General features: G+C 41.4%; 2 protein-coding genes across 2 annotated transcripts in view; one reads left to right on the forward strand and one right to left on the reverse strand.

The window, feature by feature from the left end:
• Positions 1-19,961, reverse strand: part of LOC136885883 (myotubularin-related protein 3) — a 339,670-nt gene that overhangs the window by 219,531 nt on the left and 100,178 nt on the right. The window lies entirely within an intron of this gene.
• Positions 15,008-19,961, forward strand: part of LOC136886432 (adhesive plaque matrix protein 2) — a 90,331-nt gene continuing 85,377 nt past the window's right edge. Inside the window, exon 1 of the mRNA XM_067159206.2 lies at positions 15,008-15,068. Coding sequence (XP_067015307.2) covers positions 15,063-15,068 — 6 coding nt within the window. The 5' untranslated portion in view covers positions 15,008-15,062. The remainder of the gene's footprint in view (positions 15,069-19,961) is intronic.

The following is a 19,961-nucleotide window of genomic DNA, read 5'->3' on the forward strand; positions in this document are numbered from 1 at the left end:
TGCCTTGGTGCCAGTGATGACCGTGTGTTGGTTAGGAGGAGGCCAGGTGAGCGCCTGCATTCCACCTGTGCGACGTCGACACACTGGATCTACACCGGGAGTTCTGGCCTGGGGAGCAATTTTCTATGACAGCAGGAGCACTCTCATGGTTATCCCACGCACCCTGACTGCAGATGTGTACGTCCGTCTGGTGATTTGACCAGTTGTGCTGCCATTCATGAACAGCACTCTCGAGGGTGTTTTGCAATAGGATAATGCACGCCCCCATGCCGCTGTTGTAACCCAACGTGCTCTACAGAGTGTCGACATGTTGCCTTGGCCTGCTCGATTCCCCGATCTGTCCCCAATCGAGCACGTATGCGACATCATTGGACAACTCCAGTGCCATCCACAGCCGGCATTAACCGTCCCTGTATTGACCGACCAAGTGCAACAGGCATGGAACTCCATCCCACAAGCTGACATCCAGCACCTGTTACGATATAATGCACGCACGTCTGCATGCCTACATTCAACAGCCAGGCGATTACACCGGTCATTAATGGACCAGCATGGCATATTTGCGATGGCTTTTCTCGCGCGGATATTAACTGTAGTCTTGTACCTTTAATCAATTAAATATGTTACCTCGACAAATATATTGCCAAAATTTTCGTATTCTACATTCCTTATTTTATGGTGTTTGGATATTTTTTCCGCCAGTGTAATAATAATAAGCCAGATGGTGTCAAATTAAAATGCCTGCACACAATAGCCGAGACCATATTATTATTATTATTATTATTATTATTATTATTATTATTATTATGAGACTGGCATTTCTTTCCGAAGAGGCATTAGAATGGGGAATGGTAAGCAAAGGGCAGTTTTCTCCAACTGAGGAGCTTCATGTTTAGAATTAACTGCGCCCATGTTTGATTAGCTTTCTCCCTACAAAAATCTACTGCTTTCAATTACACTCGACAGCATACGATTCGGTCTCGTCTCGCATCAGCGGAACTCAAGTCTATGAGGAGGTTCATTGTTTGGCGGAAATTGGCAGCAATAAAGAAGTAGATATCATATTTAATAGGCCTCTATAAAAAGCTGTGATTCTTAACCCAGACATTCGACTTGGAAAGAACGTTCAGCAGGCCATAGAGTTTGACGATGAGAAGCGGGCCAGTTATCTCCCATATTTTCCTAACTTGAGTGAGAGATAATAACGCAACAAGGGAGGAACGGGGTCTCGTTTTCGGTGCTCGTGGAGCGTAATTTCTGTGGACCAGAAAGGTTCTAAGTCGACTGGGTTTACGTTACCAGGAATATAACAGCACTTTAAGGGGAATCTTGAAGGATTCTGTTCATATATTGAACAATAATTTGTAAAACAATGGGTAAGTTCTTTATGTGCCTTAAATTTGGATAAATAGTTTCATGAAAGCCTTCGTGGCCCAGGCGGCAGCGCGCCAGCTTTTCACCACTGTGTTTCGTGGTTCAAATCCCGGCCACTCTATGTGAAATTTGTGCTGGACAAAGCCGAGGTGGGATAGGTTTTTATCCGGGTACTCTGGTTTTCCCCCTGTCATCTTTCATTCCAGCAACACTCTCCATAATCATTTCATCTGTCAGTCATTAATCATTGCCCCAGAGCAGTGCGACAGGCTTCGGCAGCCGGTAGGTGGGGTCATTCATTACATTCATGACCCGGTCCAATGACTGGAAACAGGCGGTGGAGTTTCATTGTTTCATGAATTACTCTATATTTTGCTTTGTCACCCCGGCCCTTTGTCACAGCCACGGTCACCTTATATGTGAGGCAGGCGCCAATCTTTCTCAGATGAATGAAAATAAGACATTCCAATAAAATACTTGTAATTACGAAGGAGAAAGTTGCGCCGGGCTCGCTGTGTAGATGTAGCGTGCCTGCCTCTTACTCGGAGTCCTGGGATAGATTCCCATCCAGGAGCGATTCTTATCTGGACCTGAGGGCTGGTTCGAGGTCCACTCAGCCGACGTGATTACAAATGAGGAGCTATCTGACGGTGAGATGGCGACCCCGTTCCACACAGCTAAGAATAACAGCCGAGATGATTCGCCGCATTGACTACGCTTCACCTCATAATTTGCACGCCTTGGTAGACCAAATCCCCTTCGGGGTCGGTAGCGCCAGGAGGTGTTTATTTTATTTTTTTATTTTATGACAATAATAATGTTATTTGCTTTACGTCCCACTAACGGCTCTTACGGTTTTCGGAGACGTTGAGGTGCCGGAATTTAGTCTCGCAGGAGTTCTTTTACGTGCCAGTAAATCTACGGACAGGAGACTGCCGTATATGAGCACCTTCAAATACCATCGGACCGAGTCAGGATCGAACCTTCCAAGTTAGCGTCAGAAGACCAGCGCTTCAACCGTCTGAGCCCGGCCATTTTATGACAAAAGTTGCATTTTTTTTTTTTTTGCTAGGGGCTTTACGTCGCACCGACACAGATAGGTCTTATGGCGACGATGGGATAGGAAAGGCCTAGGAGTTGGAAGGAAGCGGCCGTGGCCTTAATTAAGGTACAGCCCCAGCATTTGCCTGGTGTGAAAATGGGAAACCACGGAAAACCATTTTCAGGGCTGCCGATAGTGGGATTCGAACCTACTATCTCCCGGATGCAAGCTCACAGCCGCGCGCCTCTACGCGCACGGCCAACTCGCCCGGTAAAGTTGCATTGTTACATGGGATTACAAATATACGGCATTAGAGTGATGTTAATTTTCTAAATGCGGGACTCTCTTGTGTACCGTCTAACTCACCGGGGGACGCGGGAATGTTAACTGGAAATCGGGACATCATATCCCACCAAATCGGCACGTCTGGCAACCGAACTTGGGGTCCATGCAGCTGATGAAGAGTAGGTGCGGGTGCTATGTCTGGTACGGTGGACCGATCTGGCGTCTGTACTGATGTGCATAGAGTGAACTGATTATTCTCGTCCGGCTTATTCGTGCAACCTAAAGAAATAATTACAAATAAAAAACATAAAATAATAAATGTACTTTTTGAACTATACTCTGTTCACGGAAACTGTGAAGTAAGGTAGAGCATGGCGTCATTTAGGAGAGGGCGGAACCTGACAAATCATGCCAGTCCGCGTGTTCATAAAATTGGATTATCCCTTCACTAGCGCGCATAACCGGGAGTTCACTGTATGTATAATTAACTGCGGCTAGAAAGAGGTAGGGTGACAGGAAGTGGATGTGGCCCCTACCGCACACTCAGATAAACAACACTACAACTAAAACAAGCACCGAGCTCGATAGCTGCAGTCGCTTAAGTGCGACCAGTATCCACTAATCGGGAGATAGTAGGTTCAAACCCCACTGTCGGCAGCCCTGAAAATGGTTTTCCGTGGTTTCCCATTTTCACACCAGGCAAATGCGGCCGCTTCCTTCCCACTCCTAGCCCTTTCCTGTCCCATCGTCGCCATAAGACCTATCTGTGTCGGTGCGACGTAAAGCAACTAGCAAAAAAAAAAAAAAAAAAACACAAGGAACTTGATGTATACTCCTGGGCACGTAAGCCCATACATTCAGGGTGCAAAGGGTGCAACCTCACTCTTTCTCCCCCTATAATGTTAAGGTAGTGATTCATAGTTACTTTTATTGCTGTTTTTTTTTTTTTTTGCAGTGTAGTTAACCATACAGTTTAGGGACCCTACTTGCGGATACGACCTCTAAGATTACCGTTCAGCTGCCACGTTGGCAACGTTCAGTCATAGTTGTTGCCTGAATTACGCATTGCCACTGCAGTATTGTTAAAGTCACTAGTGATACATTTGCGAGTAATTGGAATAATTCATCCGATCCAATTCTTCATTCATAAATTTTAAATTCAACTCATTCATTCATCAATTTTATTCAACAAATTCCTCCAATCATGGAATAATTCAGACGATCCAATTCATTCACTCATACATTTAATTCAATTCATTCATTCATTCATTCATTCAATCGTGGAATTATTCATTCGATCCGATTCATTCACTCATAAATTTAATTCAACTCGTCCATTCATTCAATCATGGAATCATTCATTCAATCCAATTCATTCAATCAAATTTAATTCAACTCATTCATTCATGGAATCAATTATATGATCCAATTCATTCACTTCATTCATAAATTTAATTCAACGCACCCATTCATTCATCGCGGAATCATCCATTCGATCAAATTCATTCACCCATAAATGTAATTCAACTCATCCATTCATTCATTCAATCAATCATGGCATAAGTCATTCGATCCAATTCATTCACTTAAATTTAATTCAACTCATCCATTCATTCAATCATGAAATCATTCATTCGATCCAATTCATTCACTCATAAATTTAATTCAACTCATCCATTCATTCAATCATGGAATCATTCGGTCGATCAAATTCATTCGCTTATAAATTTACTCATCCATTCAATCATGGAATTTTTCCTTCGATCCAATTCATGCACTCATAAATTTCATTCAATTCATTCATTCAATCGTGGAATTATTCATTTGATCCAATTCATTCACTCGTACATTTAATTCAACTCATTCATTCATCATGGAATAATTCAGACGATCCAATTCATCCATGCATTCATTCAAGTTACACTTTCCCAAGTTGGTGGTTACCCGCGACTGGGAGAGATGACTTTATTTTTTTATACATTTCTTTCATTCATCCATTCAATCATGAATGCTCTCCCCCCAGTTGGTGGCTATCTGTGACTGGGTGAGAAAAGTGTGTATGCTCGAGCACATTTCAATCATAAAATCAATGGACTCACCAATTCATATACGCACTCAGTCATTCAATTAATTCAAAAGGAATGCTGTAATTGTAGGATAATTCTATAAAGACTGATGAGACAATTAAGCACTAATACAACTTAGGGAGGGTAAGATACAGGCTTGTCCTACACTATATACAGTAACTCTGTTAACGTCGAGGAATAAATAAATAAATAAATAAATAAATACATAAATAAATAAATAAATAAATAAATACACTTTAAAGAAAAAACACTACAATTTAGAAATTAGACTGAAATAGTTAAAAGTTTAATTGTAAATGTTTAATGTTATAATATGCATATATCAAAACACATTTTGAATTACAATTTATGATTACTTTCTCATCAGTTTCAGGTGATGCGGAACTGGGGGAAGGGCATGTTCTATTTTAGGTCAAGAAGGATGCAGAAGAAGTTGGAATTACACTACAGATGATCCAGAACAGAAGAGAAGAGGAGAAGAAAGGCCAAGAAGTCTTAAGTTCTACGCGGTCCATAGTTAGCCAAATTCGGAAAAAATACAAATTAATGACAAAGCCTCGGTGACTGTGTGCACACATTTTAATTATATAGGTCGCCTGCGCGTCAATTTCGACGTTCCGATTTACTTTCCCAGATCAGATGGCAGAGTAAATCGGATCTCTGTAGGGATGTCTAAGTTCTGCGTTTTAATTTTAATTTTTGGGGGGAGTAAACACCAAATGGGTCACCAGAGATCTTTTACGAATGGACTTTTTTCCGCCCTTCAAAAAACCGACTATCTCTGCTAGGTATAAACGCACGATCTTGGGATCCGGAGGCCGACACTCTACCACTGATCCACACTGGGAGTAGAGCTGAGGTGAGGAAGAGCAGCTGATAACGGATTACTGGGGTATATACATGTAATTAAGAAAATTATTTTAGATGCCCTACAATTAGTTGTTTTAAATAATTTACTACAAAATAATAATAATAATAATAAATATAATTTTATTTTAAACAAAGAGGAGAAATTGATGAATTAAAAAAGGGAAATACTAAGAAAACTCTTTTTTTTTTTTTTTTTGCTTTACGTCGCACCGACACAGATAGGTCTTATGGCGACGACGGGATGGAAAATGCCTAGGAAATGAAGGATGCGGCCGTGGCCTTAATTAAGGTACAGCCTCGGCATTTGCCTGGTGTGAAAATGGGAAACCACGGAAAACCATCTTCAGGGCTGCCGACAGTGGGGCTCGAACCCACGATCTCCCGATTACTGGATACTGGCCGCACTTAAGCGACTGCAGCTATCGAGCTCGGTAAGAAAACTCTTCGTCCAAAGAAAAATGAAAGGAGGAAGGGAAACAATAACTTCATTTGAAAAGTGGAATGCTTTCAGACAGTATCATTACGTCGTCCGGAAGAATTCAGAGAGGCTAACGAAGAGAATATTTGATCTTTTCGATAAAAATTCCTAAACACAAGACCGATTATTTGTTTAGCATATGACTTACATAAAGCATGCAGCAATGGAGAATAAACAAGTTCATGATGGACACTTTTCAGCAGCTCTTATAAATTACGGCCGCGGTTCTTGAGCTATCCAACTACATCAGGTGTCCCATCAATAAAATCCTATATCTCGCCTGGGTAACACCTAATACGACACTCAAAGGCGATGTAGTATATAGTCTGACTGTCATTCTCACAGTCGCAGGTAGCTGATAGTTTCCAACTCCACTCACACTGATTGGTCAAAAGTCATGGGAATGTGATGTTAATAACGAGTTGCTCCTCCGCGAGCCCTCAAAACAGCAGCAATACGGCGAGGCACCGACTCTACAAGTTGTTGAAACCGTTCTGGAGGGATCTTGCACTGTTACCCACAACTGGTCTTCTTTAGTTGGTTTGGGGTTCATGGAGCGTTCACAACCATCGACAGCATCCCTTAAATGCTCGATTAGCTTATGAGCGGAGGATCTGGAGGGCCAATCCAGGGTCGTAAATTCACTGGAGTGCTTCTCCAACCAGCTGCGTGCCACCACATAGCGCATAGTCCTGCTGAAACATGGCATTTCCATCACGGTACTCTAGGGCCAGAAAGGGATGCAGATGGTCTGAAAGAATGTCCACATAACGTGCACGTGTCAGCGCTCCCTGCAGCAGGACAGTTGGGCCTAACTGCGAAAGGAGAGCGCCGCCCAGACCAGAACTGAGCCGCCACCTGCCTGGACATAACGTTGTTGATACGCAGGACCAGTCCATCAGCTCGATAAAACTGGAACTGGGATTCATCGGACCATACCACACGCCATCACTGTTCCATGCTTCATTACCGATGTTCGCGGGCCCATGCACGTAGTTGAGCTCTGTGTCCAGGTGCCAGCAAAGGGACACTAGTTGGTCGTCGGCTGGTGAAGCCTATGCAGTGCAGTTGCATCCTTATCAATCAATCAATCAATCAATCAATCAATCAATCAATCAATCAATCAATCAATCAATCAATCAATCAATCAATCAATCAATCAATCAATCAATCAATCAATCAATCAATCAATCAATCAATCAATCAATCAATCAATACTGATCTGCATTTAGGGCAGTCGCCCAGGTGGCAGATTCTCTATCTGTTGTTTTCCTAGCCTTTTCCTAAATGATTTCAAAGAAATTGGAAATTTATTGAACATCTCCCTTGGTAAGTTATTCCAATCCCTAACTCCCCTTCCTATAAATGAATATTTGCCCCAGTTTGTCCTCTTGAATTCCAACTTTATCTTCATATTGTGATCTTTCCTACTTTTATAAACGCCATTCAAACTTATTCGTCTACTAATGTCATTCCACGCCATCTCTCCGCTGACAGCTCGGAACATACCACTTAGTCGAGCAACTCCTCTTCTTTCTCTCAATTCTTCCCAACTCGTAAACATTGCAACATTTTTGTAACGCTACTCTTTTGTCGGAAATCACCCAGAACAAATCGAGCTGCTTTTCTTTGGATTTTTTCCAGTTCTTGAATCAGGTAATCCTGGTGAGGGTCCCATACACTGGAACCATACTCTAGTTGGGGTCTTACCAGAGACTTATATGCACTCTCCTTTACATCCTTACTACAACCCCTAAACACCGTCATAACCATGTGCAGAGATCTGTACCCTTTATTTACAATCCCATTTATGTGATTACCCCAGTGAAGATCTTTCCTTATATTAACACCTAGATACTTACAATGATCCCCAAAAGGAACTTTCACCCCATCAACGCAGTAATTAAAACTGAGAGGACTTTTCCTATTTGTGAAACTCACAACCTGACTTTTAACCCCGTTTATCAACATACCATTGCCTGCTGTCCATCTCACAACATTTTCGAGGTCACGTTGCAGTTGCTCACAATCTTGTAACTTATTTATCACTCTATAGAGAATAACATCATCCGCAAAAAGCCTTACCTCCGATTCCACTCCTTTACTCATATCATTTATATATATAAGAAAACATAAAGGTCCGATAATACTGCCTTGAGGAGTTCCCCTCTTAATTATTACAGGGTCAGATAAAGCTTCACCTACTCTAATTCTCTGAGATCTATTTTCTAGAAATATAGCAACCCATTCAGTCACTCTTTTTTCTAGTCCAATTGCACTCATTTTTGCCAGTAGTCTCCCATGATCCACCCTATCAAATGCTTTAGACAGGTCAATCGCGATACAGTCCATTTGACCTCCAGAATCCAAGATATCTGCTATATCTTGCTTGAATCCTACAAGTTGAGCTTCAGTGGAATAACCTTTCCTAAAACCGAACTGCCTTCTATCGAACCAGTTATTAATTTCACAAACATGTCTAATATAATCAGAAAGAATGCCTTCCCAAAGCTTACATACAATGCATGTCAAACTTACTGGCCTGTAATTTTCAGCTTTATATCTATCACCCTTTCCTTTATACACAGGGGCTACTATAGCAACTCTCCATTCATCTGGTATAGCTCATCCTTACAGTCCTGGTAAAAAAAGGTTCCTGACTCCCAACATTCAAATGGACGGTGATCTGACTCACAGTATCCCAGTCAAGCGCCCAGTATGGTTCTGCGGAGGCGACGTAATGTCCGTTTGTTAAACACTTGTGGTCTTCCCATGCGGCGGTTTACGCAAGTGGTAACATTCTCTCTGCGATACTGAAGATCCGCCCTCGACATTGCTGACCTCGGAAACCCGAATTCCCGTGTAATCTCTGCAATGCTACGAGCCCTGCGTCGTGCCCCGATGATCAGCCCACGTTCAAGTCGTTACCATCTTCACGACAATGGTGTTTGTGACAGACAGCTACGCTACGCCGCAGCTAGCCGCACCGCTGAGGAGTCATACACGGCACTTTTTCTATTAGGACACACCTTCCCGTGACTTTTGGCCACTCAGTGTATATGCCAAGGCAGCACAGCGTCCACGATTAGTGCTTATCCGGTTTAATCGAGCTCATAACTGACGGGAGAAGCTGGGGTCCCGTTTTTTTATTATGCTGTTGGACTCATTGCCATTGTGGAGACCATTCTTCATTTAATTTCTGCAGTAGCGTGAGGTTGTTTACTGAGAGAATCAATCCTATTGATTCCTGCACGTGGTGCTCTGCACAGGTACATGGATTACAATTCCATTTCTGAACTAAATATTAGCAGTTTGCCTGTCAGACTATCATACGTGATTTTGTGGTAAACAAATAAAGCACATCGACAAATTCGATGATTAATCGCAAATTAAAGAGGATATTGGTGAGTTGGGTATCGCAAGAAACGAGATAGAGCCATTTTCAGAAAAAGGACTAAGGAGTTTGAGGGGTTCCACGAAAAAGAGAAGAAGCAAAGAAAACCTGTCTAGACGAAGAAAAGGAGGAGAGAACATTGTGAAAAAATGAGAATTATTGGAAAGGCACGAAGGCAAGGAGAGGAAGAAAATAATGAAGTTACTTCACGTGGTTCGCAGATAGCTAACATCGAAGAAAGCATAATAATGGATGTGTGAAATCAAACCCAACGGTATGAAAGAGAAGCAACTATTCGGAGGGAGTGAAACGGGGTTGCAGCTCGTCTTCCGTCTTCCTTAACATGTTGTTTTTTTTTTTTTTGCTATTTGCTATTTGCTTTAGGTCGCACCGACACAGATAGGTCTTAGGGCGACGATGGGATAGGAAAGACCTAGGAGTTGGAAGGAAGCGGCCGTGGCCTTAATTAAGGTACAGCCCCAGCATTTGCCTGGTGTGAAAATGGGAAACCACGGAAAACCATCTTCAGGGCTGCCGATAGTGGGATTCGAACCTACTATCTCCCGGATGCAAGCTCACAGCCGCGCGCCTCTACGCGCACGGCCAACTCGCCCGGTCCTTAACATGTAAGCAGAACAAGTAGTAAAGGAATTCAAGTATGAATTTGGGAAAGAACGCATTATTCCAGAACAAGAAATCAAAACACTACAATTAGCTGATTATATTGTTTTTTTTAAATCTTAGTGTGCAGAGGATCAGGACAAGTTGCTGAATGGGACTGAAAGATGCATATTTATATTATATACCTAAATCTGAAAGGCAAGGAACGGAAATACAGTCGAATGAAGTCAGAAAACATCAGATTACAACATGAAGTTTTAAGGGAAGCAGATGAATACTGCTATTTAGGTACCGTGTATTACAATAATAAATTACAGTGGAAATAAGGACGATGAAATGTAGACTAGTCCAAGCAAGGAAACTAGTCCTTACGGTGTTTGCGTACAGGATGGCGTTGTTGTATAGAAGTGAAACATGGATTATAACTGAACCAGAACGAAAGCAAACAGATACGGCACCCTGATCAGAGAAAAACAAGTGAAATTAGACGAGGAGAACTAGAAACACCCACGCTTTGCTCAGTTGTTTTTGGGGAGAAGTGTACGAAGTAATAATGTTTAATTTGAGGTCAAACCATGAATATGACACAGATTGGCCGACAGAGTGACACGGACAGCTACACTGAACCAGTCTACAGACTTAATGGCCAAAGCAACAACAACAACAGTTCTCATCCGAAATAGTTAAAAAAACAATTTCACTCATAAAAATGTATACGATTGATCCTGTATCATGTTTGTTGTGGATATCCACAGGATTTGTACCAACTTCATCTTCGAGGGATGATCCGTTACCGGATGTTGGGGGCCCATATGGCAATTTTACTTTTGTTGACTGCAGTTTGAAGTAGTTCTGTCGATGAAGTATCTAATCAAATCTTCAATTTTTTTTAGCTAGGTCATCCGAGGTCTCCTTCGCCCACGACTACCAACTGCTTTCCTTTTAAGCATAAACTGAAGGCGTCCAAACCTGTCAAGATGTCTCACTGTGTGTCCCAGATATTCCATTTTCAATTTCTTCACAGTTGAAATAATTTCTAGACCCTTCCTGAGTCTCCGTAACACTTGTTATGTGGCCTGTCCAGGAAATTTTTTATATGCGTCTATAAAGTTTCCTTTTTTCAGCCAGTATCCATGATTCTACTCCGTATAGCAATACTATGAAGAAGTAGTTTTTCACCAATCGAAGTTTAGTCTGAATGTTTAAATGGTGATTTTTCAAAGACACCTGTTCTATTCGGCATTTGATTTCCAATGATTAGTCCCAATCTGAATTTACACAGCTCTGCCTGGGTAATTAAACTACTTCTCTCTCTCTCTCTCTCTCTCTCTCTCTCTCAACATCTGTATCTACGTAGGAAGTAAATTATACTGTATTTTGGCAGAAATTAAAATTAAACCAAAACCATGACGCAACAGCCCCGAAGGTCATTGGCCTACCAAGCGACTACTGTTCAGCCCGAAGGCCTGCAGATTACGAGGTGACGTTTGGTCAGCACGACGAATCCTCTTGGCCGTTATTCCTGCATTTCTAGACTGGGGTTGGTATCTCACCGTAAGATAGCGTCTCAACAGTAACGACGAAGGCTGAGTGGACCTCGAACCAGTCCTCAGATCCAGTTAAAAATCCCTGACCTGACCGGGAATCGAATTCCTGCCCTCCGGGTAAGAGACAGGCACGCTACTCCTACACCGCGGGGCCGGCTATTTAAAAATTAAGATACTGAATGCAAGAAACATGCAATACCATGTATGCAATCGTCTTGAGTGAATGTACAACCGAGAGAAATGCTGAAAAATAAGGAAAATAAATATTTTACATAAATATATCGTCGTTGCCGGGACAAAACCTCCTATGTGATAATATTTTTGGAGATATACTGACCCGCAGCACATACATCATGAAGAGCGAGAATGCCTTGACAGTATTCACACAATATTGCACCTTAGGTGACAGAACCTTACCGGCCAAAGTTATAAACTAAAATATTTCACTTAGGAGGTTTTGTCCCGGCAGCAACGATATGTATGTTCAGTCCTCAGCCAGAAGACTGACTGGATCCTCAACAGTTCCACCATCAGCTGTCATAGATGGCCTAGGCATCATTAAAGAGGCGTACTAGGACAATGATAATAATGATGATGACGATGATGCTTGTTGTTTAAAGGGGCTTAACATCTAGGGACCGGGCGAGTTGGCCGTGCGGTTAGTGGCGCCCGGCTGCGAGCTTTCATCCGGGAGATAGTGGGTTCGAATCCCACTGTCAGCAGCCCTGAAGATGGTTTTCCGTGGTTTCCCATTTTCACACCAGGCAAATGCTGGGGCTGTACCTTAATTAAGGCCACGGCCACTTCCTTCCAACTCCTACACCTTTCCAATCCCATCGTCGCCATAAGACCTATCTGTGTCGGTGCGACGTAAAGCCACTAGCAAAAACAAAAACAAAAAACATCTAGGTCATCGGGCCCTAATGGTACGAAATGTAATGTAATGACAATTTAAAAGTTCAAAATCATCCACTGACCAGGATAAGAAATGTGATGAAGAATGAATGGATGGACAAGAATTTAAAACAATCAGTGGATCAGACCCAGAAACTATCATAAACAACAGTATTACTGACCAAGGGACTGCTTCTAAAGCACAATCCTGCTGAATCGACGATGCATGTTGTCTAAAGGGGTCCAAGATCCAGGTCAATGGCCCCTCATAATGGTACTTATCACTAGTAAAGTAGAACTATGGTATTTGTAATGTTCCGGTATTAATCAAAAGTAGCGTAGACTCACGGTGTTCCACACATTATGGTACTACTCACAAGTAGTGTTCGTCACACAGGTAACGCAGACGTGTGGTGTTTCTCACAGAATAGCGCCACTCATAGACAACGCAAACCCATGGTGTTCCTCACCTAGGTGTACTAATCACAGGAAACGCAGACCCACGATGTCGCACATATAGTGGTACTAATCACAGGCAACACCCAAACCCGTGGTGTTTCTCACAATGGTACTGATCACGGGTACCGGAAACCCACAGTGAACCACTCTCTGCTGCTACTAATCACAAACTATTGTGTACCTAATATAGTAGTACTACTCGCAAGATTTTTTTTCTAGTTGCTTTACGTCGCACCGACACAGATAGGTCTTATGGCGACGATGGGACAGGAAAGGGCTAGGAGTGGGTAGGAAGCGGCCGTGGCCTTAATTAAGGTACAGCCCCAGCACTTGCCTGGTGTGAAAATGGGAAACCACGGAAAACCATTTTTAGGGCTGCCGACAGTGGGGTTCGAACCTACTATCTCCCGAATACTGGATACTGGCCGCACTTAAGCGACTGCAGCTATCGAGCTCGGTTTACTCGCAAGTAAAGGCGACCCATGGTGTTCCCCGCTTGATGGTACTAATCACAAGTAGTTTCATGGTTCTAATACAATCATCCCTTGGTCGCCTCTTACGACAGGCAAGGGATACCGTTGGTGTATTCTTCGTTTGCGTGCCCCACCCACAGGGGGTAGACAGAGAGAAAAAAGAAGGGATTCGTCACTTCGAAAAATGAAGTAACGGACGAAGAAAAGCAAGAGCCACGAAGGGCGGGAAAATGAAAGATTCCCTAGGCCTCGAATACTCTAATACCGCAGGGTAGGAAAAGAACAAGAGTTGACCAAGGGAAGTCGGACACGATAGATGAAAATGAGGAGCCTGGCAAAAGTAAGTGGAAGCAATGCCAGGACTCAGCTAACGGCCCCGTGGTCGCCAAACTACGCTCCCAAGTTGAGAACCCTTGGGGCCCCTTTTAGTCGCCTCTTACGACAGGCAGGGGATACCGCGGGTGTACTCTTCATCTGCAACCCCCACCCACAGGGTGTATTGGAGAAATGAGGAGTGAGGTAATTTCCTGTTGCTTTCCTCACTCTACCGAGGTCGATAACTACAGTCGTTTAAGTGGAGCCAGTATCCAGTATTCGGGAGATAATGGGTTCGAACCCCACTGTCGGCAGCCCTGAAGATGGTTTTCCGTGGTTTCCCATGTTCACACCAGGCAAATGCTAGGGCTATACCTTAATTAAGTCCACGGCCGCTTCCTCCCCACTCCTAGCCCTTTCATGTCCCATCGTCGCCATAAGACCTATCTGTGTCGTTGCGACGTAAAGCAAAAAAAAACACCTTTCCTCACTAAGCCAGAAGTTGCTAACAAGCCAAACCCACTGAAATGCATAGACCAACCGACCCTATGAGCAACATTTTCACACCATTCATAACTGGGACTGGCAGCATAAGGAATGGCATTACAAGCATAGCTCATACCTCTAGTCACTTTCATATTGTCAAAGCCAAGGATGAGACTGAACACAGACAATTTTATTTCAAGAAGTAAATTATAAGTAACAATTATATTTTGTAAAAAGTAATTATTATAGTCAATTTCCTTTTAAAAAAAGGAATCGTTACAAGTGATTTCGATTTCTTTTACTCAATTAGTTCCCAACACTGGAATTAACAAATCGCGATTAAAATTCCCGACCCGGCTGCTAGTCGAACAGGATGCCCTCTGGACCGAAGGCATCGACACTGGCCAGTCTGCCAAGGAACCGCACAAAACAACAAATATCTGTAATTCCATACAAATTCCAGCCCCGTTGACAACATACCGAGCTGCTACAAGGCTGAAATGATAGAACAGTAATTTTACCATCTAAAAAATAAGCGAGTAACAGTTTGCCCAATCTGATGGAGTATCTATCATGTATGGATTGATAAGTCACACGACAAAACATTGGTTGGACAGCCCTGTAGAGGCAACTCTATAAGGTCAGGCAAGGCCACAGAGTCCCAGCTGCTGCACCTATAAACATACATGGGAGGCTGGACACAAGATCAGTGCCCAAGAAGACACTGACAAACCAACATGACAGTAAGTACCAGTCCACGTGACATCTCAAGTAAATAACAGTTAGTTTCTCTATCATCATAACTGATACCAGAATGCGTACCAAGTAACAATTAGTGTCTTTATTCTAGAAAAGAAAGTAATTTCTCACTTATTATTAAGAAATTACACTTACGTTAATTGAAATATGGAGTCAATAAATATCTTATGTTCTCTGATATATTTAAATAAAATGTAAGCATGATTGATAGCATAACTGATAGTATTATAAAAGATCAGAAAGTCTCTTCACAGTAACGGGAAAGTCGATTAAATTAAATTATAATTCAACAAAATGGCTACCTTGTTTATATTGTATATTTAATTACTAGTTCATTTATTCATCCTACCCTAGGATGGTGTAAAGCATTTAATAATGAATGAATTTCATTACTTTGCCGTACAAATAAACATTTCAAAACATGTTTGAGTACGAGATGTAATCTTAAGAAAGATTTGCACAATATTTCCAACAACTACACATTTCTCGAAAAAAGTAATCTTCTGCAATTCAAGTATATACCCACCATTCACGATAAGTTTCTCACGTTTTAAAAATGTTCTTTTCATTCATGTTGACAGAGCCATTCCTATTTCAGAATGTTGCACCTCTTAATTCCTTTACTGAACAAGTAATGTCTTACAAACAAGGAAGGATGGAATAAGAGGCTGGCAGTTGACAAAGTACGAAAATAAATTACATAAATTGGAAGTGTATATTCAGCGTTAATTATCGTGGTAACTCCTCGCTAATGCCGATATAAGTGGTTTCGCATTAATAATATTGAACCTTACAATGTAGTTATAACTATATCTGATATTCAATTTAGATGAATTTTGTATCCACAAAAAGGATAAAAAATAAAAATCGGAACAGTTCCTCTGACACCTCAAATAGGGAACTGTGGGCTCGATGAGGCTGCACAGAATTATCCCCAAACCTAAATGTCGGATCAATTACAACAGCACAAAAAAAGTATATTTGTTCCTGATTTAAATAATGCCTGATATTCAAAAAGTAGCACATAATTGTTAAAATAAGTGAAATACAATACTGTAAATTAATAATAAACATATATAATAATGTACTAAAAATGCAAGTTAAATATCATACGATCTAACCATAACATTCTGTGTAAACATCATTAGCATAGTTTCTTACTGTAAAATAGAACGGTTCTCCTAGATAACAGTTGACACTTTTAGCACTAGTGTGAGCATTTTATATTCCATATTTGAATAACGTATGTTTTAGCCTTCAATATAGGCTAGTCACTAATACAATGTCAGTCATTCAGAAAAACTTTATATATTGCGTAATTAATGGTAAATTTATTATGTGAGACGTTATGTTAAAAGAAGCGACTACAATCGCTTCCCAATGTACGGAGTATTTTTTCAGAAAGAGACACTGTGAATTACGAGGCCATTAAGAATGGTTTATCATATATATTTTGCAGAATAACGTGCTACTTTTTTCCATGTATTATTTCCTAATCCAATATTACTTCCATCACTTTTACTTATTTCTTTTTCGTTACCTTTGTCCTTACATACATATGCTTAATTTCAAGACTGTCGCCATACTAGTCAGATTTTCCAAATGTTTTTCGGGCTTAGACAATAATATAAGCAAATTTAAGAGATTTACTTTCTTCCCTTTCAGCTGTAACTTCTCTTGGAATTTCATGAAGAGAAGATTGTCTACAACCCTTTGTTTCAAAATAGTTCCCTCCCTCTCTTTTTCAAGCATTCCACGCTTTAATCTTGGCTCCTGAAATTTACTTGAGTCAATAAATGAAATGCTACAACTCTGCGCTAATATTACAAGGTCACGTAGGGTCATGTGAGGCGAAGGGAGGAGGATAGATCACGTATAAGCAGATTGCTGAAAGACACAACATTCTATAATTATAATGTATGTATCAGAGATGGGAAGTAATTGAGTAAAATTATTCGAATTACTTATAACGATTACTTTCTTAGTAATTTTTACTTGTAATTTACTTTCTGAAATAAAAATTGTAATCGTTACATTCCAGCATTTGCTATTCATCGCACGGAAACAGAAACATGGAAAAAATAAATGACGATGAAGATAACGTTTTACAATTCTATTACAGCACAACCAGTAGCTTCAAACGTTCTGGATAAGGTACTTTCTTACCTGTCCGCTACTTCCAAATACTTATCCCAACGACATTCTTAAAATTAAACAAAAGTATTCCTTCAAGTGCTGCTGTAAGGCGTCTTTACAGTAAATGCAAAGATATATTCCCTCCAAAGAGGTCGAGGCTTCAAAATGAGAATTTTAAGAACAAATCATGTTATTTGTAATGTAAATGGAAAATTATCTGGAACGCTACAGATTACTAGCTAATATACACATGATGCAAAGGGTTATTTCAAAAGTTCCAAGGTATCATGTTTAGTCTCACTCTGTGACGACAGCCACTTAATGATGCTAAATTAAGAAGAGACACAAAATGAATTAGTATATTTTCTTTGCAAAGATTGGTATTGTTACAGCCCGATGCAAAAAAAAAAAGTCTGTTATTTCCTTAAGATTAGCGTTCTGTAAAGTAATTGTAATTTTACTGATTACTTGTTGAGATGATGATGATGATGATGATGATGATGCTTGTTGTTTACTAACATCTAGGTCATCGGCCATGAATGGTACGAAATTAGACGAAATGCAATGACAATTTAAAAGTTCAAAATCATCCACTGATCAGAATTCAAAACGTGATACGAAGAATCAATGGATGGATATGAATTTAAAACAATCAGTGGATCCGACCCGCAATGCCCCACATAGCCAGAAACTAAAGTAAAACAACAATATTACTGACCAAGGGACTGCTTCTAAAGCACAATCCTGAATCAATGATGCTTGTAGTCTAAAGAGGTCCAAAATCCAGGTCATTGGCCCCTCATAATGGTACTTATCGCTAAGCAAGTAAAACCATGGTGTTTGCCATGTTGCGGTACTAATCAAAAGTAGCGTAGACTCGCGGTACTCCACACATTATGGTACTGCTCACATATATTGTAATACGCACATGTAATGCAAACCTATGGTGTTTCTCACATTGCGGCGCCATTTACGGGCAACGCAAACCTATGGTGTTCCTCACATAGGTGTACTAATCCCAGGGACTCATACTATCCCGTGGTGTTACTCACATAGTGAGTACTAATCATAGGCAAGGCAGACCCATGGTGACACTCATAGAGTCATACTAATCACAGGTACTGTAAAACTCATCCTGATTCACACACTGTCGCTACTAATCACAAACCTATTGTGTACCTAACATAGTGGTACTAGGCGCAAGTAAAAGCGATCCATGGTGTTCCCCGCGTGGTGGTACGTATTACAAGTAGTCTCATGGTTCTAATTCGATCATCCCTTGGTCACCCACCCACCACCTGGGATGCGCCACGTGGGAGTACCACCTCTCCCCCTAGTACGCCAGCGTAGTAGGTTCGTGGATTACTTGTTGAAAAAAGTAATTTATAATTGAGTTAAATATGTCTCAGGTAACTGTACTCTTCCCATCACTGGTATGTATGCATGCACACAAGGGATGACAGTTTGGGGTGAATGATCCTATTTCAAGGAAAAAACCAACCTGTTCGAAAATAGGAAAACGTTAATCACGGTTCTTGCATACTTCATTAAGGTAGCGTAGTTCACCTACCTACAACACTCGAGATCTGAGAATATCACAACAAGGCTGTCTTCACACTCCCACACGATGGAGCTCCTTTCTCAGAATAACACATCACCACCCACTTACGCCTGTCAGCCATTCTAAACAAACTCATTGTTTTTCAAGTGCTGCCTACATGCAGTAAACATATTGTGTACTTGCCAGTTAAAAAACATAATTAAAGCAGGAAAAAAAAACATCAAATTATGTACAAACGAAGGCACGTAATAACTCCAGCATTTTCATAAAATCGATACCTCACGTAACAACTGACAGTAATATCTCCCAAGACTCATTCTTCCCAATACCAGTGGTATTCTGGAACAGGCATTTCTGCTCAGCTACAGACACTGCATATTCTGCAATTACTGAAAAGTCACGTCTGGGTATACTCACGCGATAACCCTATCAAAGCACCATTTTTACAGAGACCACACACGCTGCATGCTTATTGATATAATAATAATAACGATTTTACGCTCCACTAACTACTTTTACGGATTTCGAAGACAGCGAGGTGCCAAAATATTGTACAGCAGGAGTTCTAATATCTGCCGATACGAGGCTGGCGTAATTCACAGCACCTTCAAATACTTTCGGACCAAGCCGGGATCGAATCCGCCAGAAGACCACTGCTCTACAATGGCCGAGTCAGTTACTCCCCTACGCAATCTATCCCCCTCCATTCGACTCACATGACTGTCTATACGCACAACTTCATCCAGTCGAGTTCATCCTCGTTCCGAGTGTCCTCCTATCACTGTTCCAGCCTGTTTGAACCAGCAATCGTTCTCGCTACATTAACGTCTATCATTTCCAACTTGGGAATAAGATATCGTAAGGTTACCCAGCTTTAACTCTTGTACAACACAGTCGGGCTGAAAACAGACCGATGTACGTGCGAGCGCTGATTTCTTTCTTACAGAATACCGCTGATCGCAACCTAGAGCTTAGCTACACCTTGATACAAAAGCACTTAGCACAGGCTACCACCATTGTTTTACAATTGACTTTACGTAGCACCGACACAGATAGGTCTTTTGGCGACAATTGGATAGGAAAGGACTAGGAGTGGCAAGAAAGCGGCCGTGGTCTTAATTAAGGTACATCCCTCGCATTTGCCTGGTGAGAAAATGGAAACCACGAAAAACCATCTTCA

The sequence above is a fragment of the Anabrus simplex genome, chromosome X (assembly GCF_040414725.1).
Source record: "Anabrus simplex isolate iqAnaSimp1 chromosome X, ASM4041472v1, whole genome shotgun sequence".
In the NCBI taxonomy this organism is placed as follows: domain Eukaryota; kingdom Metazoa; phylum Arthropoda; class Insecta; order Orthoptera; family Tettigoniidae; genus Anabrus; species Anabrus simplex.